This window comes from Trachemys scripta, chromosome 4 (genome assembly GCF_013100865.1).
Source record: "Trachemys scripta elegans isolate TJP31775 chromosome 4, CAS_Tse_1.0, whole genome shotgun sequence".
Taxonomy (NCBI): domain Eukaryota; kingdom Metazoa; phylum Chordata; order Testudines; family Emydidae; genus Trachemys; species Trachemys scripta.
Window position 1 is genome coordinate 133,410,693 of NC_048301.1, and position 26,532 is coordinate 133,437,224.

Here is a 26,532-nt window from a genome sequence, read left to right on the forward strand (position 1 = left end):
TTGCAGTTTCCTTTAATATCTAGCATTACATGAGGTAAGTCAAGGCTCCGAGTGAGCTGTAGCCAGAGAAGCTGTGAGATGTAGCAGGATTGCTGGGCAAAGCTACAGCCCCCACCCAGCTTTCCCCTCTGCAGAGTGTGGTGGGGGGGAGATCAGCTGTCAGCAGGCTCAGGTGTGCTGGAAAGAGCTGCAGCCAGGTAGTGTTACCTGCAACATGAGGCCGGCTTGTTTGGTATCACTGATAGTGCTCGTTGTTGTCAAAGTCAGAGGCCCCATACCAGCTCATGAAACATGCCCTAGGAAATGAAACTACCCTCCAGAGAGAAACATGAGAGCTGGAAAGAGGGAGATATCATGTTTTGGGGCGGAAAGTGAGACCAAGGGCAGGAGTGCAGCAGCGGGTGTGCATTGCAGCCCCAGGAGCCAAAAGCTCAATACTACACCAAACAGGGAAAAAGGCTTACGTCTTGTATCACCCCATGCAGGGAGATCCCACTGTGCGTGGGTGCATCATGCCAATCTGGGAGCCTCGAGACCCTATTGCATGTGCAAGCATCACACCATGCTGGGAATTGAGACCCCACTGTGTATCTATATAACATTACACCTTGTTGGGAGGTTGGAAACCCTACTCTGTCTTTGTGTGTATCACACCATGTTGGGAATGTGGAGCTCCGACTGTGTGTGGGCACATGTACACCACGCCATGTTGGGAATGTGGAGACCCTATGGTATGTGAGTGCATCAAACAATGCAGGGAATGTGGTGCGTATGTGTGTGTATATCTATCTATCTATCACACCATGCTGGGTGTCTGGAGACCCTGCTTTGTGTGTGTACTATCACACCATGCTGGGAGTGTGGAGACTACTCTGTGTGCACTACCCCATACAGTAGGTTATGGGGCATGGGAAAAGATCCTATTACCTGTACATCACCCCATGTGGTGCCGGTGAATTTGGGACATGCTGAGGGTGTGGGAATCGAGCTGCCAGCTGTTTGGGATGGGGAGGGGAGCAGTAGGAAGAGAGTCCTTAAATGCAGCATGTGTAGATGCACAGTGTGACAGGACCGGGAGGAAACGCAGTGGTGTGTCAGATTGTCTATTAACAGTTACCAGCTAGCAGCTGACGAGACAATTCCAGCCCATCGCTCTGCTATTACCCCTCTCCCATCTGGGTACCGCCACAGTGCTGCTGGGCCAAATGCTGCTCCTTTCAGGGCACAAGGGAAAGCTCGCCAGTCAGTTCCTAACATACGTGCATGAGCGGGATGGCATTACCGCCATGCTGGGGCACCTGAGCCAAGCAGCATCACCACACAGCTGCCTCCACCATCACAAACAGCACTGCGATTGAGCTGTGAAAGAGAAACAGCCAGGCAGAGGGGGATCCTGCCAGGCAAACCCAGAGTTACTCAGCTGGAGTCAGTGCAGGGCCCTGGACTTAAGTCTGGAGAGCAGCCGTTGAGTGAAGACTCTGCCGAGCAGGCAGGGGGACATTACAGAGTGACCTAGCCTCACTGGTTCTCAGCGTGCCTCTGCAGGGCAGGTTCAGTCCCCCGTCTCCAGAGCTCAGCAGCCTCCGCTGGGTCTTGGGTGGCCTTAGCAACAGGGCTACGTTTGAAGAACAAATCACCAGCTCCTCCACTGCTGTAAATGAGCCTTGTTCCATTGAGGATGATGATTTAATGGCCAAATCAAGGCAACCCTGGTGCCGGTGAAAGCTCCCAGGCCCCGTGAGAACATCCCTAGGCCCCACGGTAACAGCCCCAGGGCCCTGCAGGGACAGTGCCAGGCCCTGCAGAGACCCTGGGGTGAGCTGGGGTAGCCCAGGTGGCTGCAGCACATGTCTAATGGTTAACTCCATTTACTGCTGCACACACAGAGCCCAGTTTCCTGTCTCAAGTCAAAGGGCCTGATCCTGTGCGATGCCAGGCTGCCTCCTCTCCCACTGCTCAGCACCGTGCAGGATGGGGCCCGAATGCCAAAACAATGGAACTGCAGGGCCCAGGAATGCCCTGGCACTTCACCCCCCGAGGCCAGAGCAGGCAAGGTGCTGGGGAAGGGCTGTGCTCCCCTTTCTGCCAGGAGGCACCAGCTGATCCTTCAGATGCAAAGACCCCATCCAGCTCCCATGGCAGCACATGGGTTCCACTATGTGTGGGATGAGAGCTGGGGTCAGCTCGCACAGCAGAGGGCTCCCCTGTGAGAACAGCAGGGAACGGGGGTGGAAGGGGCCCCTGGGGTCCCTGGGGAAGAGGAGAAATTTATGGGGCCATGGGGAGGAGAGGTCTGTGGGATCTAAGGGGTGGGGGGCTGGCAGCTAGGCCACTGAGAACCAATGAGCCTTCACTGGGTGATGATTTCTCTTTATATCCTTGGAGAAGTAAAGACCGTTGGGAGATGCTGAAGCCCCTGCCTCACCGGGGGAGACCAGCCCTGGAGTCCCTGCCTCACCGAGGGAGACCAGCCCTGGAGTCCCTGCCTCGCCGGAGGAGACCAGCTCCTGCAGGGTGGAGGCACAGATCTGCAAGAAAGCAAAGAAGAGGTCCTTGAAATCTGGCAAAGTGCGGGGGGACCCCAAGAGGGGAATGGAGAATGTGGAGTGGCCCTGGGGAACCCATACTACCTCCCCAAAAGCTGGGGAAAGGACAGGGATGAGGATGGGCAGCCTAGCCTACAGCAGTCATGCTCCCCACTCTTCATAAGGGCCTGGGACTCCCTTCCCAGCGTCCCCTGAAGGGAAATGCCATGAGCTGTGCCCTGGAGGGAGCAGAAAGCCTGATCCAGGCCCAGCAGATCCTGACACCTGGCCTCATCAGCTCCAGCACCAGGGCTGAGTGCTCACAGCTAACTGGCCAGGTCTCTGCTGGGTGCGTGCCCTGGTGCTCCACTGCATAACTGGGGGGCAGCGCAATCCCAGCCCCGCTGCCCTGGGATGTGCCCAGCAAGGCCCCTTACCTACTCAGGTACGACGGTTTGGTAAAGAGCAGAGAAGCGGCTGTCGTGAGGGGTGTCGCAATAGAACGGGTCCACTGTTGTGATTGTCCTGGGAGCAGAGGGGGAGAGCGTCACAGAGGGAAGAGGAGGGGCAGGAGGATGTCAGGGACAGGGTGGAGGGCAGTGGGAGCCGGCCAGCCTCACCTGCCGACATGGGGATGGACCCGTCTCAGGGTCTCCGTGGCATTGGGGTCGCTGCCCAGTTCAGTGACGTGGTTATTGGTGGCAAAGCCGCCTGGCTGTTGGGGTTGGATTCCTCCGCGGGTCCATCCTTCACGGTCCACCCCCTTGAGGGTATTGTCATAAAACCTGCCAGAGGGGAGGAAACAGAGTCAAAGAGCTCTGCCTCCTGCTGGGTCCGTCAGCTGCTCAGACCCCTCCCCACTGGCCAAGCGACCCCCTTCGCTTCCCTCCCCCCCACACACCCGGTCAGGGCACCCCCACTCAAACCAAGAGACACACAGGGCATGCACATGGAGAGAGGGGAGAGCGCTGGGGGAGGAAGGGTAGAGCTCCCCCAGGGGCAGGGTGGGCTGGGGGAGGCAGGTAGAGCTCCCCCCAGAGGCAGGATGGGCTGTGGGGAGGCAGATAGAGCTCCCCCCAGGGGCAGGTTGGGCTGGGGGAGGCAGGATAGAGCTCCCCCAGGGGCAGGAGGTGGCAGTATTCCAGACTCACTTGGAGTTGTAGCTGCTCAGGTACTTGTTGGGCAAGTCCGGGTCATAGGGAGGTGTCACATACTTCTTGTTGTTGATGCTGAATCCGGAGAGTTCCTGGGAGGGGGGACACAGGGCTGAGCTGGCCAGGCCCGAGGGATCTGCGGGACGCTGGGCAGGCCGCACAGGCCGTGCTCACACTCACCTTGTTCCCCACGTACTCCCGGCCCAGCAGGTTGGTCTGGGTCTGCAGGGGCCTCTGGAGCCCTCGGAACTGAGCGTGGCTCAGGGGCTCTGATCTCTCGGCCCCAGGCTGGGGTGCTGCATGCAGCGGACCCTGGGGGGCGGGAGGAGACCAGGTGAATGGGGGGGCAGTCACAGACTGGGAAGGAGGAGACAGAGAGACCAGCACACAGACAGGTTACAGGTGGAGAGGAGGATGCAGGCAGACAGGGAGGACTGAAGGCAGGATGGGGGGTGCCAGTGGAAAGGAGAGAGCGGGCAGTGAGACGGGGGCAGATTGGAGGCAGGATGGGGGGTGCAGGCAGGATGGGGGGTGCCAGTGGAAAGGAGAGAGCGGGCAGGGAGGCGGGGGCAGATTGGAGGCAGGATGGGGGGTGCAGGCAGGACGGGGGGTGCCAGTGGAATGGAGGGGGCAGGCAGGGAGGCGAGGGCAGATTGTAGGTGGGATGGGGGTGCAGGCAGGATGGGGGGGCAGGCAGGCAGATGGGGGGGTGCCAGTGGAATAGAGGGGGCAGGCAGGGAGGCTGGGGCAGATTGGAGGTGGGATGGAGGGGGCACAGGATGGGGGGTGTCAGTGGATTGGAGGGGGCAGGCAGGATGGAGTGAGGCAGGCAGGTCGCTCACCATGGCACTGAGGCCATTGCCTTTGTCCCGGCTGAATCCCGTCTCTCGCTCGGAGCCCTTTGACAGCACAGGCAGGAACTCATCGCCCTGACAGGAGTGGGACAAAGTGATGCAGCCAGGGGCAAAGTGTCACCTCCCCCATCCCAAGGACTTTGCAGCCACCCAGCTCGCTTGCATGGGGGAGCAGGGCAGAGGGCGTCACAGCCCGGCCTCTGCGGGGTCACAGGCTCTGATCGAACTGGAAGCCGCCCAAGCACTGGGGCTTGGCCACCTATTACAGGATGCTGGGAGAGGGCACCCCAAATGGCTTCTCTGGCCTGGAGCTGTAGCCCAGGAATGACCCTAACTCTGCCCTCCCCACTTAGTCTCTGGGTGACTCCCCCACTCTGCCCATCCTGCCCCCCATCTCTGGGTGACCCTCCCACCCTTTGCCATCCTCCCTCTGCTCCTCCTTCTCCCCCCTCCCGGCCCCTCTTACATGGGGGAGAGTGCTGGGCAGGAAGTCCGTCTTGGTGATGCTGATGCCAGGCTGGCTCCTCTGCAAGGGAAACACTGAGCAGTGAGGCCCCTTCCCCATGCAGGATGGGCCCAGGATTCCCCAGACAGGCCTGGCCAGCTCCTCCCCTTGGGATCTAAGGGGGATCCCTTGAGATCTTACTAAGGAATCTGCTGGTGTATGGAGCTGACCCATGACATGGGGGGTAGGCTGGTAGGGATGAGGCCAGGCTGTGGGTGACCTCCCCTCTCTTCCCCCATGTAGCTGAGCTGTGGGTGTTGTGTGTGTGTGTGTAAGGGGGGGATGGTGTTTGGGATGCTGGGCCCCAAACAGCTTTGGCAGGTGTTCCAGGGCAGCCCTGAGGGGCACAGGAGCCTTCAGCCTCACCTCAGCTGCCGCTCAGAGACGGTTCCGAACAAAAGGGGTGGGGGGAAGAGAAATCCACTGGAGTGGCTGGGAAACTGGGGGGGGTGGGGGGCAAGCTGCACAGGCTCCTGGGAAAGTGTGGGCATGCACAGCTGGGTCACCCCCAGGTACAAAGGGGGTGCTGTGCTCCACTCAGCCCAGTGCAGAGATGACCACCGGGGGAGCAGACCAGGGCCCAGCACCTACTGGCTCTCCCGGAGGAGGTGGCAGGATTGCAATGGGGTTCCGCTGGGTGCCCTCAGTGAATCCCGTCTCCTCCTTGGCTCCTATCGTCTTCCTCTGTAAGAAATCTGTAACGGGAGACGAGGCACAGAAGTACACGGTCACCCACATTCCCAGAGGGAGTCCAACAATGCTGGGCAACAACCAACATATCTAAGCCACCTGAAGTCATGTAACGGTGCACCTCGGGGTTCGAACCTCCGACCTCTGTCTCTAAAACCACCAGCCTCTCCGGCCAGAGCAGAAAGATCAGCTCCATTAATGAAGGCAGGAACTGGCTCATCAACCTCCATTTGGTCTAGCCACTAGAGGGAGACAGAGCCTCCCATAGGGCAAGCCCGGCTTGCGTCTGCATTAGCCTCACACTTAACTGGGCTGCGGGTTGAATGAAAAATGAGGTGCACACAGGAGCTAAGAGCACCAGAGAGAAAACGATCACCGGACAAGCCAATGGATTCAGATAAGCTGGGCCATGACGACTGTGGGACCAGCCCACATAGGACGGGGAGGAAAGATCTCGAGGTGGCCCATGGGTAGCTAAGATCACAGGGAGGGCCCCGGGCTGTTGTGGAGAAACAGCAAGTGAGCCTGGGCTCGGGCTGTGGTGTAGCGGTGCAACTGGATAGGGGGCTGCGCGTGGAACCCTGCCTCTGACGCTCCCAGCCTGAAGGGTGACCTCAGCATAGGTGGCTGCATGGAGGCGAGAGCGATCGTATGGATAAAGAACCATGCGAATGACAGGGGTGAAGTTGTGCAGCCGGCATAGTCTGCGCAGGAGACAGGAACTGGGAACCCCAGGAATGGCTCATGCTCAGGGGACAATTCAGAGAGCTCCCCATGCTCCCCCAACCCTGGGAACCCCACACCCCTTACCATTCCCAGACAGTTCTAGCCAGTAGAAAGCATGGTACACCTAGGGTTCCCTTCGTGTTAGGGGTTCCAGTAACACCTCCTCCCTACTTCCCCAGGGTCAGACAGCTCATCAGCAGGGAGACCCCACCTCTTAAGGCTAGAGGGACAGGGGGTTGTGCTCCCAGGCATGGGACAGAGAGGGGCTGCTGGATGAGAATAGCCAGTCATCTTGTACATAGCACTTTCCATCCAACAGACCATAAAGGGGTTTCCAGTAAGACATGGGATCACTTCCCCATCACTGCAATGCAGCCACCTCAGGGCTGGAACGTGCTTACCAGCTCACAGTGACATGACAGAACGAGGTAGGACAGGCACGGGAAACAAAGAGCGCGGCCAACTGCCAGAGGAATTTAGGGAGGCAGGAGGTAAGCGCATGAACTGGAATTTGGCTGGGAAACGGGTTAAAAGTCTTGCTCTTAGCAAAAGTCCCAGGGGACCTTTAATAACCACAAGCTGTTGGGACCTCGGCTTCCTGTCTCAGACAAGAGACAGCATCCTCCAGCAGCGCAATGCCCCTTGGCACCAGGCTGGGGCACTGGCTCATGACAGAGTACCCGGGGTGCCTTTCCAAGCCCTGGCTAGGCCCAGTGCTGCTTAGACGGGGGGGGGATGGGTACAGGTGTAGCTCCTATGAGTGAGCCTATGGCAGAGGCCTGCTTGGCCCCAGGACATGGCTCAGGAGGGTGCAAGGGGCTCCAGGAAGAACCATACCTGGCTGGCTGGGACCGTCGAAGCGGAACTTGGAGTTATACTCTGTGGACATGTAGAGAGGGCCCTGCAAGGAGCAGGAGAGAGCGAGTGAACAGAGAAGGGGAATCAGCCTTACACCCGGCCTGCCAGTAGGCCCCTACCCACCTCCCCAGCCTAGTACCCATCCTGCCAGAAGACCCCACACCCAGGGCTCTCACAGACCCTGGCAGAAGACCCTCACCCTCCTCCCCTGGCAGGAGCCCTCCAGTCTGGTGCCAGGGTATCTCCCCTTCACTCCAGCACGCAGGCACACCAGGGCTGTCCCCCTTGCTTTGCTGCAATGCCCAGGACATGTGTCCAGCGGAACAAGGCCCGGGGAGAGCTGGTGCTGCACTCACGTGTCTGGCGTTCTCCCCCTCGACGGAGCCTTTCCCCTGTGGCTTGTGCAGGACAGGGAGTTGTCTGGGCTCCAGCCCTGTGATGGCTCGCGGCCCCTGGTCCCGCGTATTGAAGTGGACTTTCTTAACCTGCAGAGTGAGCCCCTCTGGTGAGTTCCATGGCAGCAAAGCGCCAGGTCCCCACTCAGCCAGGATGGGCAAGGCAGCACAGGACACTGCTGAGCCTCTATATCCCCACAGGGGGTGATCAGAGCCAAGGAATGGTTTATATGGACCTTTGCTGCAGGATGTGATGGGGAGTGTCCAAGGAGGGGAGGAACGTCGCAAGTGCACAGACACCTGTACGTGTGTTAAATCAGCACTCCCGGATGCTGACTGTCTCTGGATGCCCCCAGCTGCAGTGCAAGCCCCAACGCCCTAGCGCTGTTCCCCCCTCTAAGGGGGAGAGGGCAGGGCAGACTTCATGCCCATTCAGTCCTTGCCTTATCTGCTGAAGCTGCCAACCCACCCCAGCTGCGCGGGCGCTGCATGTAGCAGGGGCACCTGTCCAATCCAGACTGAGACCTCCCTGCAAACTCCTCATTTCACATAGGCCACCAAGCAGTCACTGGGTAACCCTGCCTCTGGGGTTACATCATGCCAATGGGACCCGCTCCCTGATGGAGCCTGCGCTCAGGAGACAGACTGCAGCACTTTCAAGGCCTGTGGACACTTATTAACACTGTCAGGTTATTTATATTCCCATCCGAACAGAACCAAAGTGTGCTATTGTTTATTATTTGTGTAGTAGCATGTAGGAGCTGCAGTCACTGACCAGGCCCTGTGGGTGCATCTACACTGCATTGTAAACCTGGGTCTGCAGGACCCAGGCTTGCGGACTCTGTTTCCAAGCCTGCACTGGAGTGTCCACATGGCATTGTAAACCTGGGCTTACAATCACTGGACCAGGGTCTCACAGCTGTGCTAATGTGTCCATACTACACTATGCAGACCTCCTGACTCGGGTCTGTGGCTTAAGTTGTGTCCACATTGCAAAATGCCAGGGCTTGGCCCCAAGTCAAAGTCTAGCAGGGTCCTATGACCTGGCTCTTGGGTGCTTGCTGACCTGAGTCAGACCAATGTGTGTGTGGATGGAAGGGGGAATTGGGCTCAAACCTGAGTCAGAACCTGGGCTTTGTGTGCAGTGTAGATATACCCAAAGGTGTTAGGTGCTGTACAGACACAAAACCAGGATGAGCTCTGTCCCAAAGACCTGATGATCTAAGACAATAGACAACAGATGGATACAACCAAAGCTAATTTTGTAAGTTCCATTTTCCTTGTTGCATGTAGTTAATAAAGTAAAAGGGTCGCATTGTGTATAATTATTAAAGGGTTAAGGCCCTCTCTGCCCCCAGACCTACAATCTAGCACTAGCTCTGGGATGGAACGTACCATCTACACAATCCTCTAGCTACAATGTCACCAGGCTGCATTGCCAATGGCAAACCCATGGCAGACAGGGTCTTGATCCATGAGCTGGCCAGGCACAGACCCAGGGCTTACTGGACACTTACGGCTTTGGTGGTGGGGAAGGAAATGGGCTTGTCTCGAACAAACCCGCTCCCCGGCTGGTAGACGCTCCAGGGCAGGGGGTACTTGCCATCGGGAAGCTGGAGGGGCCGGAAGTGCTTGGTGGTCACTGTGTCATAGTTATCTTGAAGGAGCTGTCTGGAGCGGGAGGAAGAGAACAAGTGTGGGATTATGATAGCTAGGTCTTCTGTAGATCTCACAGTGCTCTAGAAAGGAGGTCAGGGTCATTACAGATGGGGAAACTGAGGCACGGGCGGGGGACGTGACTTCCCCAAGGTGGCAAAGCAGGCCAGTGACAGAGCTGGGAAGAAAACCCAGATCTCCCGAAGCCCAGGCAAGTGCTCCATCCACTAGGCCACACTGCAGGACAGTCTCTTCCCTGAACATGATCCCAGCTCTGCACTGATACACCCACCTCCCAAGGGGTGAGAGGGGAGCAGTGAGGGAGACCCACCAACCTGGGGTACACTCCTAGGGCTGTCCTGATGGGATGAACACCCAGGCAGGGAGAGGGGTCTATAGTCCATGGGACGGTCCCCACCCTGCACACAATCCCAGCTGTACCCAGCCCCCCTCATCTCCTCAAGGACAGCCTACCCCACAGCTGGATTATCCACTTGATCCAGGCTGGCCTTGTAAGAGATGACAGGCCGGTAATTGGATTTGTACCCGGCTCCGGAGTGGTGGCCGACGCGAGGATGGAATCTCTCCTGCCCTGCCGAACAGAGCAGGGGAATCACAGCTATCAGCCACACAGGCAATGGGGGGTCCCATGGAGAGAGAGACACTTGCTCAGCGTGAGAGACTCCTCCTGAGCCCCTAATGCTGTTAGAGCCTTTGAAAGGACTTGCTCTTCCAGGACAATCCCCAAGCTCCAAATTGCAATGGCGCCTCGGCAGTTTGCATTATCAGGGCTTAAACTTGGGAGCCTGAGCTGAAGCAGCAGGTCTGTTAAACTGGCACCAGGGCAGGACTCATACATGGCTATATAGGCTCTCAGAGTAGCAGCCGTGTTAGTCTGTATCCGCAAAAAGAAGAACAGGAGTACTTGTGGCACCTTAGAGACTAACAAATTTATTAGAGCATAAGCTTTCGTGGACTACAGCCCACTTCTTCGGATGCATATAGAATGGAACATATATTGAGGAGATATATATACACACATACAGAGAGAATAAACAGGTGGGAGTTGTCTTACCAACTCTGAGAGGCCAATTAATTAAGAGAAAAAAAAAAAACTTTTGAAGTGATAATCAAGCTAGCCCAGTACAGACAGTTTGATAAGAAGTGTGAGAATACTTACAAGGGGAGATAGATTCAATGTTGTAATGGCTCAGCCATTCCCAGTCCTTATTCAAACCGGAGTTGATTGTGTCTAGTTTGCATATCAATTCTAGCTCAGCAGTCTCTCGTTGGAGTCTGTTTTTGAAGTTTTTCTGTTGTAAGATAGCCACCCGCAGGTCTGTCACTGAATGGCCAGACAGGTTAAAGTGTTCTCCCACTGGGTTTTTGAGTATTTTGATTCCTGATGTCAGATTTGTGTCCATTAATTCTTTTGCGTAGAGACTGTCCGGTTTGGCCAATGTACATGGCAGAGGGGCATTGCTGGCACATGATGCTGGCACATCATTGAATCTATCTCCCCTTGTAAGTATTCTCACACTTCTTATCAAACTGTCTGTACTGGGCTAGCTTGATTATCACTTCAAAAGTTTGTTTGTTTGTTTTTTTCTCTTAATTAATTGGCCTCTCAGAGTTGGTAAGACAACTCCCACCTGTTTATGCTCTCTGTATGTGTGTATATATATCTCCTCAATATATGTTCCATTCTATATGCATCCGAAGAAGTGGGCTGTAGTCCACGAAAAAGACGGTTACTCACCGTTGTAACTGTTGTTCTTCGAGATGTGTTGCTCATATCCATTCCAATTAGGTGTGCGCGCGCCGCGTGCACGATCGTCGGAGAATTTTCTACCCTAGCAACACCGGCGGGTCGGCTGTGGAGCCCCCTAGAGTGGCGCCTTCATGGCGCTGGATATATACCCCAGCCGACCCGGCGCCCCCTCAGTTCCTTCTTGCCGGCTACTCCGACAGTGGGGAAGGGGGGCGGGTTTGGAATGGATATGAGCAACACATCTCGAAGAACAACGGTTACAACGGTGAGTAACCGTCTTTTCTTCTTCGAGTGCTTGCTCATATCGATTCCAATTAGGTGACTCCCAAGCCTTACCTAGGTGGTGGGGTCGGAGTGAGACATTGCTGTGTGTAAAACCGCTGATCCGAATGCAGCATCGTCCCTGGACTGCTGCACTAGTGCGTAGTGAGCTGTAAATGTGTGGACTGATGACCAAACTGCAGCTCTACAAATGTCCTGGATCGGAACTTGAGCCAGGAAAGCAGTCGAGGAAGCTTGGGCCCTCGTGGAGTGAGCGGTGAGGTGCGGTGTTGAGACACCTGCCAGGTCATAGCAAGTCCGGATGCCAGACGTGATCCAGGAGGATAGGCGTTGTGAGGAGACCGGTAAGCCTTTCATTCGGTCGGCCACTGCAACAAAGAGTTGCGTCGTCTTTCTAAAGTGTCTTGTGCGGTCAATATAGAAAGCCAGGGCCCTGCGTACGTCCAGAGAATGCAAACGCTGGTCATGGCGAGTAGCATGTGGTTTGGGATGGAAGACTGGGAGAAATATATCCTGATTCATATGAAATGGAGAGACCACCTTAGGAAGAAAGGCAGGGTGTGGACGAAGCTGCACTTTATCCTTATGGAAAACTGTGTAAGGGGGCTCGGATGTAAGCGCCCTGAGTTCAGAAACGCGCCTTGCTGAGGTGATGGCTACGAGGAAGGCTGTCTTCCAGGATAGGTACAGAAGTGAACAGGTGGCCAGTGGCTCGAATGGAGGACCTGTGAGCTTGGAGAGAACCAGGTTGAGATCCCACGTCGGAACGGGCTGACGCTGTTGTGGGTACATCCGGTCTAAGCCCTTGAGGAATCTAACGACCATCGGGTTAGAGAATACCGAGGACGCAAGTTCCCCTGGGTGAAAGGCCGATATAGCGGCCAGGTGAACTCTAATTGAAGATATCGCCAAACCCTGCTGTTTTAGGGAGAGGAGATATTCCAATATGAGAGGAATAGGTGCGTGTAACGGGGGCATGGCTCGTTGTTCGCACCAACAGGAGAACCGCTTCCACTTGTCCAAGTACGTGGTCCGTGTTGAAGGCTTCCTACTGCTCAGCAGAATCTGTTGGACAGAGTGCGAGCATTGCTGCTCTGCCTGGGTGAACCATGGAGCAACCACGCCGTGAGGTGGAGCGATTGCAGGTCGGGGTGACGTAGTCAGCCGTGGTCCTGAGAGATGAGATCTGGACACAATGGGAGCGGGATCGGTGTCTGAACCGAGAGCTCTAACAGCGGGGTGTACCAGTGTTGTCTCGGCCACGCTGGAGCGACCAGAATTACTTGTGCCTGGTCTCTGCATAATTTGAGCAGCACCCTGTGTACCAGAGGAAATGGAGGGAAGGCATAAAACAGGTGGTCTTTCCAGGGGAGGAGAAACGCATCCGAGAGAGAGCCCGGAGCTCGCCCTTGTAGGGAGCAGAACACGTGGCACTTCCTGTTGGCTCGAGATGCAAACAGGTCTACCTGGGGAAACCCCCACCTCTGGAAAACGGAATAGATGATGTCCGGACGGATAGACCACTCGTGCATCTGAAAGGACCTGCTGAGTCGGTCCGCTAAAGTGTTCTGGACTCCAGGGAGGAACGATGCCGTGAGATGGATTGAGTGGGCGATGCAGAAGTCCCATAGGCGAATCGCCTCTTGGCATAGAGTCGACAAACGTGCTCCTCCTTGCCTGTTGATGTAAAACATGGCCGTGGTGTTGTCGATGAGAACTAACACACAGCGGCCATGTAGGAGGTTGAGAAATGCTTGGCACGCCAAACGCACCGCCATCAGTTCCCGAACATTGATGTGCAGGGATAGCTGGGGTGCAGTCCACAGGCCCTGGGTATGGTGTTCGTTGAGATGGGCACCCCAACCCAGAGATGATGCGTCTGTGACTAGGTGCAGAGAGGGTTGTGGGGCGTGAAACGGCATCCCCTCGCAGACCACACTGTGATCTAGCCACCAGGTGAGGGAGGTCAGGACCGAGCTCGGGACCGTGATCACCATGTTCAGGCTGTCCCGATATGGGCGGTATACCGATGACACCCAGGTCTGGAGCGGGCGAAGCCGAAGTCTGGCATGCCTGGTTACGTACGTGCAAGAAGCCATGTGACCCAGCAGGGTAAGGCACGACCTCACCTTGGTAGTTGGGAAGGCCCTGAGCCCTTGAATGAGGCTCGTGATGGTATGAAAGCGATTGTCTGGTAGGATAGCTTGTGCACGTCCGGAGTCCAGGACCGCGCCGATAAATTCTATTCTCTGGGTAGGTTCTAGAGTGGATTTCTCCTTGTTGAGTAGGATGCCCAACTCGTTGAATGTGTGCACTATTATGTGGACGTGAGCCCGAACTTGCTCTTTGGTGCGACCGCGTACCAGCCAGTCGTCTAGGTACGGGAACACCTGTATCCCTTGCCGACGAAGGTATGCTGCCACGACAGCCATACATTTCGTGAACACTCTTGGGGCGGAGGATAGGCCGAAGGGAAGGACTGCAAATTGATAGTGCACCTTGCTTACCACGAATCGCAGGAAGCGCCTGTGAGGCGGGTAAATTGCAATATGAAAGTATGCGTCTTTCATGTCGAGGGCGGCGAACCAGTCTCCAGGATTGAGGGAAGGGATAATGGCCCCCAAAGAGACCATGCGGAACTTCAACTTTACTACGAATTTGTTGAGTCCGCGCAAGTCNATGGAACCTCCTCTATGGTCCCCATAGATAGGAGCGTAGAAACCTCCTGTATAAGAAGTTGCTCGTGAGAAGGGTCCCTGAAGAGGGACGGGGAGGGGGGGTGCGAGGGGGGGATGAAGAAAACTGGATAGCGTATCCCCTCTCCACCGTGCGAAGGACCCAACGGTCCGAGGTTATAAGGGACCAAGCACGGTGGAAATGGGAGAGGCGATCCCGAAAGGAGGGGGCTGGATCCTGGGGGATGACTGGGGCGCCGTCCTCGACCGCACCTTCAAAAGTTCTGCCTGGGGCCTGAAGGTGGCCTTGGTGGCCCCTGGTTCTGACCGGGTTGAGGGCCGGTCCACCTTCTTCTACCACCTCGCCCCCGCCTTCTGGCAGAGTCCTGTCTCTGACGAGGTGTGGGGGGGTAGAAACGCTGAGGCTGGGGCCTAAATGGTCTGCGCTGGGGACCCGCAACATGCATCCCCAGGGAGCGCATGATTGTTCTGGAGTCCTTGAGGCTCTGCAGACAAGAGTCCGTCTTATCGGAGAACAATCCGTGTCCCTCAAAGGGCAAATCCTGCAGGGTTTGTTGCAACTCAGGGGGCAACCCCGAAACCTGGAGCCAGGAGATCCTCCGCATAGCGATACCTGAAGCCAGGGTTCTCGCAGCCGAGTCTGCTATATCTAAGGAGGCTTGTAAGGAGGTCCGAGCCACCTTCTTACCCTCCTCCACCAAGGCCCCGAACTCTTCCCTGGAGTCTTGGGGAACCAATTCCTTGAACTTCCCCATAGAGTTCCAGGAATTAAAGCTATAGCGGCTCAGGAGCGCCTGCTGGTTAGCCGCTCTGAGTTGTAACCCTCCGGCTGAGTAAACCTTACGGCCAAACAAATCGAGGCGCTTAGCTTCCTTCGATTTGGGCGCTGCGGCCTGTTGACCGTGGCACTCCCTTGCATTCACCGATGACACCACCAGTGAACACGGTTGGGGATGAGTATACAAGTACTCATAATCCTTTGAGGGGACAAAGTATTTTCTTTCCACCCCTCTGGCAGTGGGTGGGATAGAGGCAGGAGTTTGCCATATGGTATTGGCGTTAGCCTGGATTGTACGGATCAGGGGTAACGCCACTCTGGATGGGGCATCCGCAGAGAGGATGTTTACAATGGGGTCCTGCACCTCCACTATCTCCTCTGCTTGTAGGTCCATATTACGCGCCACCCTACGTAATAGGTCCTGGTGCGCACGAAGATCTATCGGGGGTGGACCTGTGCTTGACGTGCCCGCCACTGCCTCATCTGGGGAAGATGAGGAAGATGCCTCAGGTGGTAAGGGATCCAAGGGCGGGTCCTGGTCCACTGGTCCCTGGAGCGGAGCATCACCTGCCCCTGGGTCCAGGACGTCAGGTGGTGCGGGCACGGAAGCCTCCATGCCCCCGGAGGAGGGCGAGAGATGGTGGACTCTGGGGCCCTTCTCTCAGAGTGCCCCGAGCGAGAGGCTGAAGGTGGTGGAGCCCCTTGAGACTGGTGGTACGCCCACAGGGTCCAGAAGGACCAGTGCGAAGGACCGTGAGCAGGATCCTCCGCTATCTCCTGCCAGTGGCCCATGTCTGGTTCCTCGGCCTGCCCCGGAGGGGGGTATGCCGATCTCGATGCCCCATCGGAGGAGCGAGACACCGATCTCGAAGGCCATGGCGGTGCCGACCGCGCCGAGATGAGCTCTGGGAGATACGGTGCCGCACGGTGCCGGTCTGGAGACGTTCTGTCTCTATGCGGTGCCGGTGAGCGGTGCCGAGATCGGGATCGGTGCCGATGACCGCGTCGGTGCCGAGAGTCGGACCTGGACCTGGATGGCGATCTCGAGTAGGCCCGGTGCCAAGAGCGGCCCCTCGACGTCGAGCGTCGCTTGTAACGGTGCCGGGAACTACGTCTCTATGTCGAACGGTACCGACGATCATAACGGTGCCGGGACGTAGAACGGTGCCGCGACGATGATCTTAGCCGCGAGTACGACCGGTGCCGAGGTGATATTCGGCGCCGGGACTGCGAGCGGCGTGGGGACCTGCTTCGGGACCTGGATCGGTGCCGTGGTTCCAGTCCTTGAGATGGAGGGCGCATCAAGGCAGGTTTCCCCCTGGATTGCACCGGACGAGGGCCCAACGGTGCCAACGGTGCCGGTGGTTGAGGCGGTGCCGGCTCCGTGAGAGCAATCAAGTCTCTCGCCGTCGCAAAGGTCTCTGGGGTCGACGGGAGGCACGGTACCACCGCTGGTCGTGGTGGTGAACCCACCTGCACCGGACTCAACGGCCTCGGAGCCGGAGTCGACAGTGCCGGAGGCACCTGCTTTTGGTGCTCCGCCGGTGGACGCGGCTCTACCCCCGGCGCCGGGGGGGCCGGCGTCTTCAGGACGACAGTCTCCTGCGCCTTACGGGATTTCTTATGTCCCGGCGATAACGAACGGCGCCGAGGCACTTGTGGCGGGTGCGGTGCCGAAGGGGTCCGGTGCCGCGGAGGCTTACCCGACGCCACTCGTGGTGCTGGGGCAGTCGGTGCCGCCGGGGCGCTGCGCACCGAGGCGCTTGGCGCTGGGGCTTGGCGCGCCGATGGAGCGTCTGGGCTAAGTGCCGCCTCCATGAGGAGTTGTCGAAGCCGAAAGTCCCGCTCCTTTTTGGTTCTCGGTCTGAAGGCCTTACAGATCTTGCACTTATCTGTTTGATGGGACTCTCCCAGGCACCTCAGACATGAGTCGTGCGGGTCGCTTGTGGGCATAGGCTTCGCGCAGGACGCGCACTGCTTAAAGCCGGGAGCCTTGGGCATGGGCCCGGCTACGCGCCGGGGGAAAAAGGGGGAAAGAACAACCCCCTTAATCCCCTTTAACTATATAACAACTATTACTAGTAAACTGAACCACTATCTAACTATATACAACTACAACTATAACTACAACTAACAACGGAATAAGCTAGGGAAAGTGGAGAACAGCTATGCCGCGCTCCACAGTTCCAACGACCGTCAGGGGCGGTAAGAAGGAACTGAGGGGGCGCCGGGTCGGCTGGGGTATATATCCAGCGCCATGAAGGCGCCACTCTAGGGGGCTCCACAGCCGACCCGCCGGTGTTGCTAGGGTAGAAAATTCTCCGACGATCGTGCACGCGGCGCGCGCACACCTAATTGGAATCAATATGAGCAAGCACTCGAAGAAGAAGCTTATGCTCTAATAAATTTGTTAGTCTCTAAGGTGCCACAAGTACTCCTGTTCTTCTTTTTATATAGGCTCTGGCCACTAGAAGGGACCAGAGAGCACAGATAGGCAGTTCAAGCCTATGTGGTTGCAGACAGGGACAGGGCCAAGCGTGGTGGGGAACTGTGAGGGGGATTCAGTCCTTAGTGGGTTAGCGCTGGGGACACAGGGGCCTTGCTAGGGAAGCTGCCCAGGGTCTTGGCCCTGCTGGGATTCTGAGGCTGGGGTCAGGCCAGCAGTGCACTGTGGGTAAGTGGTGCACAGTGGGAGGGAAGCGCTGCCGGCTGGCTCCCTGAGCCCAGTGGGTCAGTGATGATCAGCACACAGGGATGGAGGGAAGGTCATCCACACGGCCTGCTGGGGCAGCGGCTCCAGGACTGGCATGGACTTCTCCATCCCCTCCCCTAATCCTTCACAGCCACACGTGCCCTGTCAGGCACCACTTCCTGTGGGGCCCTTACCGTAAGCCGTGCCGTAGCTGGTGGCGTAGAACTTCAGAGGGTCCACGCTCCCACCAGCGCTGGTCCTCACATAGGGCGAGACACCGCCCAGGGGGAGGCGCCCCATGGTGGAGGGAGGGCTGGATCTCTGGGGGGCAGGCTGCCCAGTAGCTATAGAGACAGAGGACGTGGTACAGCTGATCATGGGGACGAGAAGACCGACACCTACCCTGCCCGGCTCAGCTGCTCCTCCGGTGTCTCCCTGGCGACAGAGTATGAGGTCATACCTGTGGCACTGTGATGTCAGAACAGGGGCAAGGACACAGCCCAGCTCTGAGCCCATTGCCCTTCTGGGGCAGCAAGCCAGCAGATCCCAGAGCCAGGGCAGGGAAGGACCGCAGAGGCCTGGATATCCTGGGGACAGGGGAAAGGCCCAGAGCCCCGAGTCCCAGCATCACAGTTCTGACTCCAGGGCAGGATAGCTCAGTGGTTTGAGCATTGGCCTGCTAAACCCAGGGTTGTGAGTTCATTCCTTGAGGGGGCCATTTAGGGATCTAGGGCAAAAATCCATCTAAGGATTGGTCCCCCTTTGAGCAGGGCGTTGGACTAGATGACCTCCTGAGGTCCCTTCCAACCCTGATATTCTATGATCCTGCCAGGGCCTGGAGGTGACAGGGAACCGTGCTGGGCCTAGGACTATAGAATACTTTCTTGGAGAGCCTGGGGCCATGAGTCACTGTGTTACCCCCATCTCAGTGAGAGGGAGACTTCTGGTGGTAGCTGGGTGTCCTGACCCCACCAGCCCTTCAAGTACTCTCCTAGGGCTGTGCCAGCCCCTACTTTGCCTTGAAGGGCAACACTTGGTGCACCACAAACTCCTCAAAATCATCCCCCCATAGTGTCCAGCCCCTGACACTGAACCCTCACAGTAACTACCGTATTTTCCGGCGTATAAGACGACTGGGCGTATAAGACGACCCCCAACTTTTCCAGTTAAAATATAGAGTTTGGGATATACTCGCCGTATAAGACTACCCCTCTTCCAATGCACACCAAAAAAAAATTTAAAAAACATCAGATTTGATTTCAATATGGTAATTTTAATTCAAATGCTTATGACATGCAGGTACTTAGCAGGAAAACTGTCACTTATAAACATAAGGCTGTTTGTCATCAAACATGTAAACATAAAACAGTGCAAGTGGATTAAACTTTTCCTAATTCACTCTAAAGCTGAAAGGAAGGATAAGACAATAAACCCATGGGAGCTGCCATGCTGTTTGTTTTCTAAGCTGTCAACCAAACTGGAACTGATGATGATAGGAGGAAGATAACAAACAAGAGAGAGAGAGCAAGTGCCGGGCAAGTCCCTGGCGAGTTAGCAATGCCCATCATAACTGCAAGCTACGGTATTTTTACAGGTTTTGCTGGCGTGACAGTTTCCCTTTAAAAGCCTTCAAAATCCTCCTGTTCATCATCTGATATCATAAGTACATCAATGACATCTTGTGATACATTTGTAAGGCAGTCATCGTATGGATCGAATTCCGTATCAGATGGTGTGGTCTCAGCTTCGGCTTCCTCTTCATCTTGCCACAAGTAGTCGTCCTCCATACCATCTAATGAATTTGATATGCCACACTTCTTGAAAGACTTGATTACTGTTTCTGCATCAATATCATTCCAGGCTTTTATGACAAACTTGCACAAAACATCCAACTGTGGAGCACGCATGTTTCCTCCTTTTGTGAATGACTTTTCGCCGCTAACCATCCATTCATTCCACTGTTCTTGAATGCGATCTTTAAATGGCTTGTTTAGGCACACATCCAGTGGCTGTACCAATGATGTCAATCCTGCAGGAATAACTGCCGCATCTGTGTTTAGTCTTGCAAGCATTTGCTTGGTGCTGGGAGTTAAATGAGCCCTGAACATATCCCACACCAGTAGACTACATTTTTGAATAAGTCCACCTGGTCGCCTGCTCCATACATTATCAAGCCATAGCTTTACCCCTTCTTCATCCATCCAGCCTTTTTCATTCACATGTACAAAACAACCAACAGGGAACTTGAATTTCGGCATTGTTTTTCTTTTAAAAATAATCATTGGTCTCAGTATGGCGCCATCAGCTGTGCATCCTAGTACCACTGTAAAACTGGACTTCTCATGTCCTGTTGTTTTAATTAAAATTGTTTTTTCACCTTTTTGATGGACAGTTTTATTTCCAACCATATCAAAATTCATTGGAGTTTCATCCATATTTCCAATACTACTTAACGCATAGCCATGTTTATTGCGCTGTTGTATTACGTATTGATGGAAACTATTTACTTTGCTATCAAGATCTGCAGGTAATTTTGGGGCAATTTTCATCTTTTGCCTCAGTACCATATTATGCCTTCCCATGAATCTAGTACACCAGGATACAGTGGCCTTAAATCTGTTGCTGTGATCTGGGTTAGATTTGGCCCACTGAAGTGCAAACAAATGTATTTTATTTCGTGTCACTACATAACCGTTTTGGCGATGCTCATTCACCATGTCTGCTATATGTTTTTCGAGTTCTGGCCAATGTGGAGTGCCTCTTCTTAATGCACACTTACCCCTTGGCATACTCTTTAATGCTTTTTCATTTGCTTTCCAGTCCCGAACCATCTTTTCTGTTACTCCATATTGTCTTGCAGCAGCGCAGTTATTATGTTCCATGGCAAAGTTTACAACTTTAAGTTTGAAACTGGCTTCATATTTCTTTCTTCTTGCTGGTGGAGCCATGATGGGGTTTTGACTGTTGGACATTTGTATACTGTACTGTATGTACTGGTGCTATACTGTATGAACAGGTACAGATACTGGTGCTGTACAGTATGTGGTACCAGTATACAACAACCAGCCAATCACGGCAAGCGATGTACCTTACCGGCGATTGGCTGGTTGTTGTATACAAAGCCTGCTTGGATTGGTCAGCTCTCCCTGCCTGCCCAGCCCTCCCTGTCTCCAAGACTATCAGAGCGGTAGCGCAAACACGCCTCTTTCACCCGTCTGGCCCGCCCTTGTATCCTATTACCTCCTTCTCTGCCTCTCAGATCTCGCACATGCGCGCCTGCGCCGCTTCACTGCAGTCCTCAGGAGCGAGATCTGAGAGGCAGAGAAGGAGGTACGGTAATAGGATACAAGGGCGGGCCAGACAGGTGAAAGAGGCGTGTTTTTCTGGGCACAGCGCCGCTCTATCTCTTTTTCCATACCCCGGGCGTCCCGGACGCCTGCAGCTTGCTCCGCCCTTCACTTACACCTTCCCGGTGAGGCGCCCCCTCACCTCGTCATCGGGCGGGGATGCGGCCGCGGCCGTTTTTGAGGTCCCCCCACCATATGCGGCGACCGCAGTTTCTCCAGTCCGGCTCGGAAGTTTCAGCACCCGCCCTATAAGACGACACCCGGCGTATAAGACGACCCCCGACTTTTGAGAAGATTTTCCTGGGTTAAAAAGTAGTCTTATACGCCAGAAAATACAGTACTATGTTTGCTACTCTCAAGGGAACAATACACCCACCAGCTTGTTTGAGTCAACCGAATATCCACTCCAGTATAACAACATAGCCCTGGCACCTCTTTACAGGGACAACCAATCCGAGTTTATTAACAAAGGTTAAGATTTAAGAGCTACCGAGCAAGGGTAATAAGAGCAGCCAGTTATACATAAAACCAAAGGTACAACATGTGTCTTAGAGCCTAAACAACTTTTAACAGGTGAAAATCTCATCTAAGTCAACCTCCCAGTATCACTAGCCCAGGAGGCCAGAAGCCAACTTTCATTAATGGGAAAAGTGCTGATCTTTTTTCTGCCTGACGGAAGGTGTCCTTTTGCCTTCCTCTTATGGGCCCCCCTCAAGTTCATTGTCTTTGCAACCCTGACAGGACAGCCCTTGCAGTCTAGTCTCCAGTGTCTTCCCAGCCTTCTGTATATGTCATAGACAGATTTGGCTTAATTTACATGATACAGAGACATATCTTCTCTCCTGTCTGGCAGAAACCTGTGGGTCAGCTCTGCCTGGTTACAGACTTTAAGACACAGTGCCAGGGTATACACATCACTTTTAATTTATATGCTCAGTACATACATTTCACAATGGTATTAGTGACCAGCGTGATGCCAGCTTTCATTTGATACCTAGGCTTACACTATGCTATTTCTGGATAAATACCATGACAGCGGGGTGCTAGGCGTAGTGAGTTTGTCAGGCCTGTTAGACAGTGCTGTTACAGGATAGGGAACCCTTTGCCAGTTGGCACTGAGGGGTTCAGAGGGTCACATACTAACAGTGTCACCCAGAGAGTTACCAGGTGATAGCCCTACAGGGGATTTTGCTTTCCCTCCTCTCCACCAAGGCTCCTTTTTCAGCTTCTCTTCCCCCATCCCTCAGCCCTTCTGCTCCGGCTCCCCAGCAGAGAACTCACTGCACCTGTTGGTGGAGCTCCCCAAGCCTGGCTATCCACCCCATCTCCTCTGGGGCAGTTTTACCCAGTGCAGGCTGGGGATTAGCAAGAGGCTCTGTCTCTACAGAGAGGACGATCTGGCCCCAGACTGGAGTTTGCAGATAGTCCAGGAACTTACCGGAGAGGGTCGGGCCCAGCACAACTAGAGGCTCAGATGACAGGAGCACACGTGCATCCCCCCCCCACCCATAAAGAAGTGGCACATGCTGAGCATCATCTTGCTGTACTCTGCCCGAGGAGCTGTCCTTACGAACTCTAGAGGCCCCAGAGAAGGCCCCTCCAAGCTACTTAATCATAGAATCATAGAATATCAGGGTTGAAAGGGACCTCAGGAGGTCATCTAGTCCAACCCCCTGCTCAAAGCAGGACCAATCCCCAACTAAATCATCCCAGCCAGGGCTTTGTCAAGCCTGACCTTAAAAACCTCTAAGGATGGAGATTCCACCACCTCCCTGGGTAACCCATTCCAGTGCTTCACCACCCTCCTAGTGAAAAAGTTTTTTTACTAATATCCAACCTAAACCTCCCCAACTGCAGCTTGAGATCATTATTCCTTGTTCTGTCATCTGGTACCACTGAGAACAATCTAGATCCATCCTCTTTGGAACCCCCTTCATGGCACCTGGCCTTCCTGCTGCTGCTTGGGTATCTCAGGGGCTTGTACCCACCTCTGAGTTCCAAGGGTCAGCGCAGGAATAAGATGTGTTGGTACTTTTCCAGGCTCTGCCCACAACCCAAGCGCCACCCCTTCACTCATGACACGGGCAGGAGGCGCTACCCACACTAGGTTATGAAATTCCCCATCATTATTATTTGTACTATTGTAGTGCCTAGGAATCCCAGTAGGTGCTGTACAACCCGAACAAAAAGACCTGCCCCAAAGAGCTGGCAATCATCTGATCCTCCCTCCTCTTTCTCATTTGCTTTGATCAACAGTGAAAGAATTGACAATGTTAACAGCCACCGCACTGTTAGACTTCCAGGTTAACAGGTGCAGACGAATGGGGATAGTGCCCCTTCTCAGAGCCATCATGCCACGCAGGCTGAGGCAGAGGCCCTTAGAGGGGCTGCATCACAAAGGTTTTGTACAAAATCAGGGGTTGAGACTTCTTCCCTGTTCAGTGATAGGGCAGATCCCAGGGGAGAGCCCTGGGCCGGTTTGGGCCCTGCCACGCCACTGAACCCAGCCCAACTCCAGCACATGTGGCTGAGCCAGAAGCTCCTGCTCTTCCACCATCAGCCAAGTCCAATGGCCATAAACAGGGACACTGGCTGGCCCAACGGAGGGAATTCAGGGTCTTTCACCTCCCATCTGACCCCAGGCCGCACGTAGGCAGACCTTGGTAGACAGCCGATCAGATCCTTGAGGGAGAAGGTTTTGAGGGGGAGGGGGCTTTGGGGGTCTCAGTGAGCAGTATAAACCCATCATGGCTATTGCCACTGGCTGCCCCTCCTGTTGGCACGCTCAGCAGAGAGACCATGGAGCCAGCAGTCCCCCCTCAGCGCTGAGGATCAATACAGCAGGGGCAGGGCTGAGCCACACTTATTTGGGCTGGGGAGGGTGCTGGGGATAGAGGGACCACACGGGCAGCTTCCCCCGCTCACTCTGCTGCCTCCCAACTCTGCCCACCCCACACCCTTCTCCCGCTCCCCCCTTACCTGCCCCAGGCAATGCTCTGACAAGGTCCTGGCAGGCGCTGGGCAGGGTTAGGAGCTCGCTGGAGGAATGTGCAGGCCTGCCCAGTCACAGCCAGTATCCTAGCAACCAGTGCATAGCAACCAGCTGGAGAAACAGGACAGCTTCCAGCTGGAGGGAGCGGAGGCCCAGGCTGCAGGGGGATCTCAAAGCACTTTACAAGCACTCACAATGCAGGCCAACATCCCAGATGAGGGCTGCAGGTATTTCCAGCCCTGCTGCCTGATCACAACACAGGCTGATAGGTGCATCTGGCCTGGATGGGCCCTGAGCCACACAGAGGGCACTACACAGGCACAGGTGCCCAGAGTACCCAAGCGCCCGCTGCACCCATGTCCCAGCATTACTGTGAGGCAACAGAAGCAGGGAGAGCAGCCAGTGGGGCTGTGGCCGAAGCAAGAGGCGATTGCATTAGACAGAAAGCAAGGGGCGAAGAGATGCAGCCACAGGGTGCTTGGATGAGAGCAAGCAGTGGAGGGATTGGTCAGGCCATTGGGTAGCAAACCCAGGGGAGCCTTCACCTTGCTTAGCTCCCAGCCCTTCAGCATTGAAGAGGCAGCAACACCCCATGGCCATTCCTTGGTACTGCAGCTGAGGCTAATCTCCCTTGATCCTGGGACAGCTCCTGCTGAGTCTCAAAGACACTGAGCTGGGAATCTTTCCCAAGAGCTTCAAGGGAAAAGATCAGTTGCTGTGTGTGTCCCTGCTCCCCCTTTCCACCAGCCAGAGGTCCTGTCTTCTGCCCACTTCTCTGCTGTGCAATGAAATGACAGGTCCCACCCCCTCCCTGTAGCAATGAGATACCTAAAACCCTACTGTCCCCAGCTATCCAGAGCCAGCCCCCACCTCTTCCCTTCACAACCCCAGGGCTCTGAAAGCTAACCATTGGCCAGCACCATAGGTCTCCTCATTGCAGAGGCTGCTTGCAGGAAATGAGGATGAGAGAAGAGAAAAAGAAAGGAGGAATGAAGGCCTGGCCACTGTAACTAAGGCCCTGTATAAATTGCAGGGTGTTTGTCACAGCTCAATGTTTGAATTTCACAGGACAGGCACAACCGCCAAGTCTCCCCTTTCCCTGCCCCAAACTGCAGCAATTTTCCCCATGGGGCGATGGAAGCAGGCATTCTGGCTTCCACTTCCCGCCTGAAGCCACAGATACTCATAGGGGTAGGCGACAGGTCAGTCCTACACTGAGGAGCAAGGTACGATGGTGGGCCGGTGCAGCTGTTTCACCACACGGCACCAGCTGTCCAAGCCCATCTCGGTCCAGGCTGCAGCTGCTGCTCCCTGCCTGGCTGGTGGGGAGAAGGGGACAGCACTGATAACACATGGTGCTTAGGAGCCCTGGACTGTCTCAACCTACAGCAGCCCCTGGCGGGCCCAGGGAAACACTGCAGCAGCTGAGACTAGGATCTGCACTTGGCACACAACCAGGTGCGTGAGGGGGCCCTGCCCTGGCAGAGTGGAGGTGAGTCTGGAATCCATCTTTCCACCCCACTCCCCAGCACTGGGGCAGGGCCCCCTAATACACCATCTCATGCACCCAGTGGCAGATCCTGGGCTCAGCCCTTGCCGTGTCTCCCCTGGGCCTGCTGCAGGGCCAGGGCTCCTAACCGCAGCATTGTCAGCTGGGCTCCCCTCTCCCTGCTGGCCAGGCAGGCAGCTCTAATGACAGCCTGAGCTGGATAGACAGTGTCATTTGATGAAACCAGCCCAGCCTGCACCCCATTACTGTGAGTTGTTCCATCCCCACTTCAGTCTTCCCCCTTTACTGGAAAAAAATCACAATATTGGGCTAATTTCACAATTTCCATGCAGTCCCTGAAACCGTGATTTAACAGGGCCTTACCGATAACACGAGAGACAGATGGCAGCCAGGCCAGGTGCATCCTGGGACTGCGGTCCAAGGAGTAGCTGAGAACAGGCTGGTCACATCGCATTGGCTCCTCCTCCTTTCCAGCTGATACATTGCAATAAACGAAGCTAAACTCATCAAACCCACTCCTAGCATCTTTCCCATGGCAGCAATTGCTGCAGGGACACAATCTGATCACCAGTGGGAGGGGAGCGGCCAAGAGACACACTCTCTAGGATGGCAGCTCTTTGGGGCAGGAACTGCCCACTTGGTTTGTGTTTGCACAACCCCGGGCCTAGCACAATGGAGGCCTGGCGCATGATTGAAACTCATAGGTGCTTCTGCAACAAAAAATAATTGCACAGGATTCACTCTTGGAAAAGGTTGGAGAATACTCAGTTTAAGCAAACCGTTTTCAGCCTGCAGGGTTGGTTGGGCACATAATCAGTCATTAACCTCACAAGGGAGTGAGCATTGCTGTTCCCTTCCTGGCGCAAGTGTATTTAAACAGGAGGCTGGAAAAGAGCAAGTGGTGGATACTCTTCCTGCTGGGCGGGGTCTATCTTCTCTCCCCCCCCCCCCCCCCCCCGCCCCTCCCTTTACACTGAATTTACCCATTGGTGGGCCCTGGCCACAAGGATTTACAAGGAATGGTTAATGGAGAGGCTGTAGCCATCAGAGAGGCCCCCACAGTCAAACAACAAAAGGAATTTCACAATGAATCAAAGCACA

The 26,532-nt window shown here is 55.2% G+C and overlaps 1 protein-coding gene across 3 annotated transcripts; it reads right to left on the reverse strand.

Annotated features, from left to right (window-relative positions):
- PPP1R32 (protein phosphatase 1 regulatory subunit 32) lies at window positions 1–26,384 on the reverse strand. 3 transcript variants are annotated; one of them, XM_034767630.1, is made up of 14 exons: window positions 23,909–26,384; window positions 17,777–17,926; window positions 9,838–9,955; window positions 9,225–9,378; window positions 7,669–7,797; window positions 7,292–7,355; window positions 5,630–5,733; window positions 5,000–5,059; window positions 4,522–4,608; window positions 3,860–3,991; window positions 3,677–3,771; window positions 3,146–3,310; window positions 2,963–3,050; window positions 1–2,528 (listed from the first exon to the last, which is right to left on the reverse strand). In XM_034767630.1, exons 2-13 carry the CDS (start codon window positions 17,880–17,882, stop codon window positions 2,963–2,965), a joined length of 1,302 nt encoding a protein of 433 aa, XP_034623521.1. In that variant the 5' UTR covers window positions 17,883–17,926; window positions 23,909–26,384; the 3' UTR covers window positions 1–2,528. The 3 variants fall into 3 exon arrangements, with proteins under 3 accessions (XP_034623521.1, XP_034623522.1, XP_034623520.1); XM_034767631.1 differs by lacking the exon at window positions 7,669–7,797; XM_034767629.1 differs by lacking the exon at window positions 23,909–26,384 and having other exon boundaries at window positions 17,777–18,274.
- Window positions 26,385–26,532: the final 148 nt, after the last annotated feature.

Excerpts from the sequence above, each read along its gene's own strand:
- PPP1R32 (XM_034767629.1), bottom strand. The coding sequence starts at position 18,098 with ATGGGCTCAGAGCTGGGCTGTGTCCTTGCCCCTGTTCTGACATCACAG. Across the intron at positions 9,956-17,776 it reads CAGCTACGGCACGGCTTACG|GGCAGGAGAGATTCCATCCT; the intron begins GTAAGGGCCCCA and ends TCTGTTCGGCAG. Across the intron at positions 3,772-3,859 it reads GGGAGTACGTGGGGAACAAG|GAACTCTCCGGATTCAGCAT; the intron begins GTGAGTGTGAGC and ends CCCCCCTCCCAG.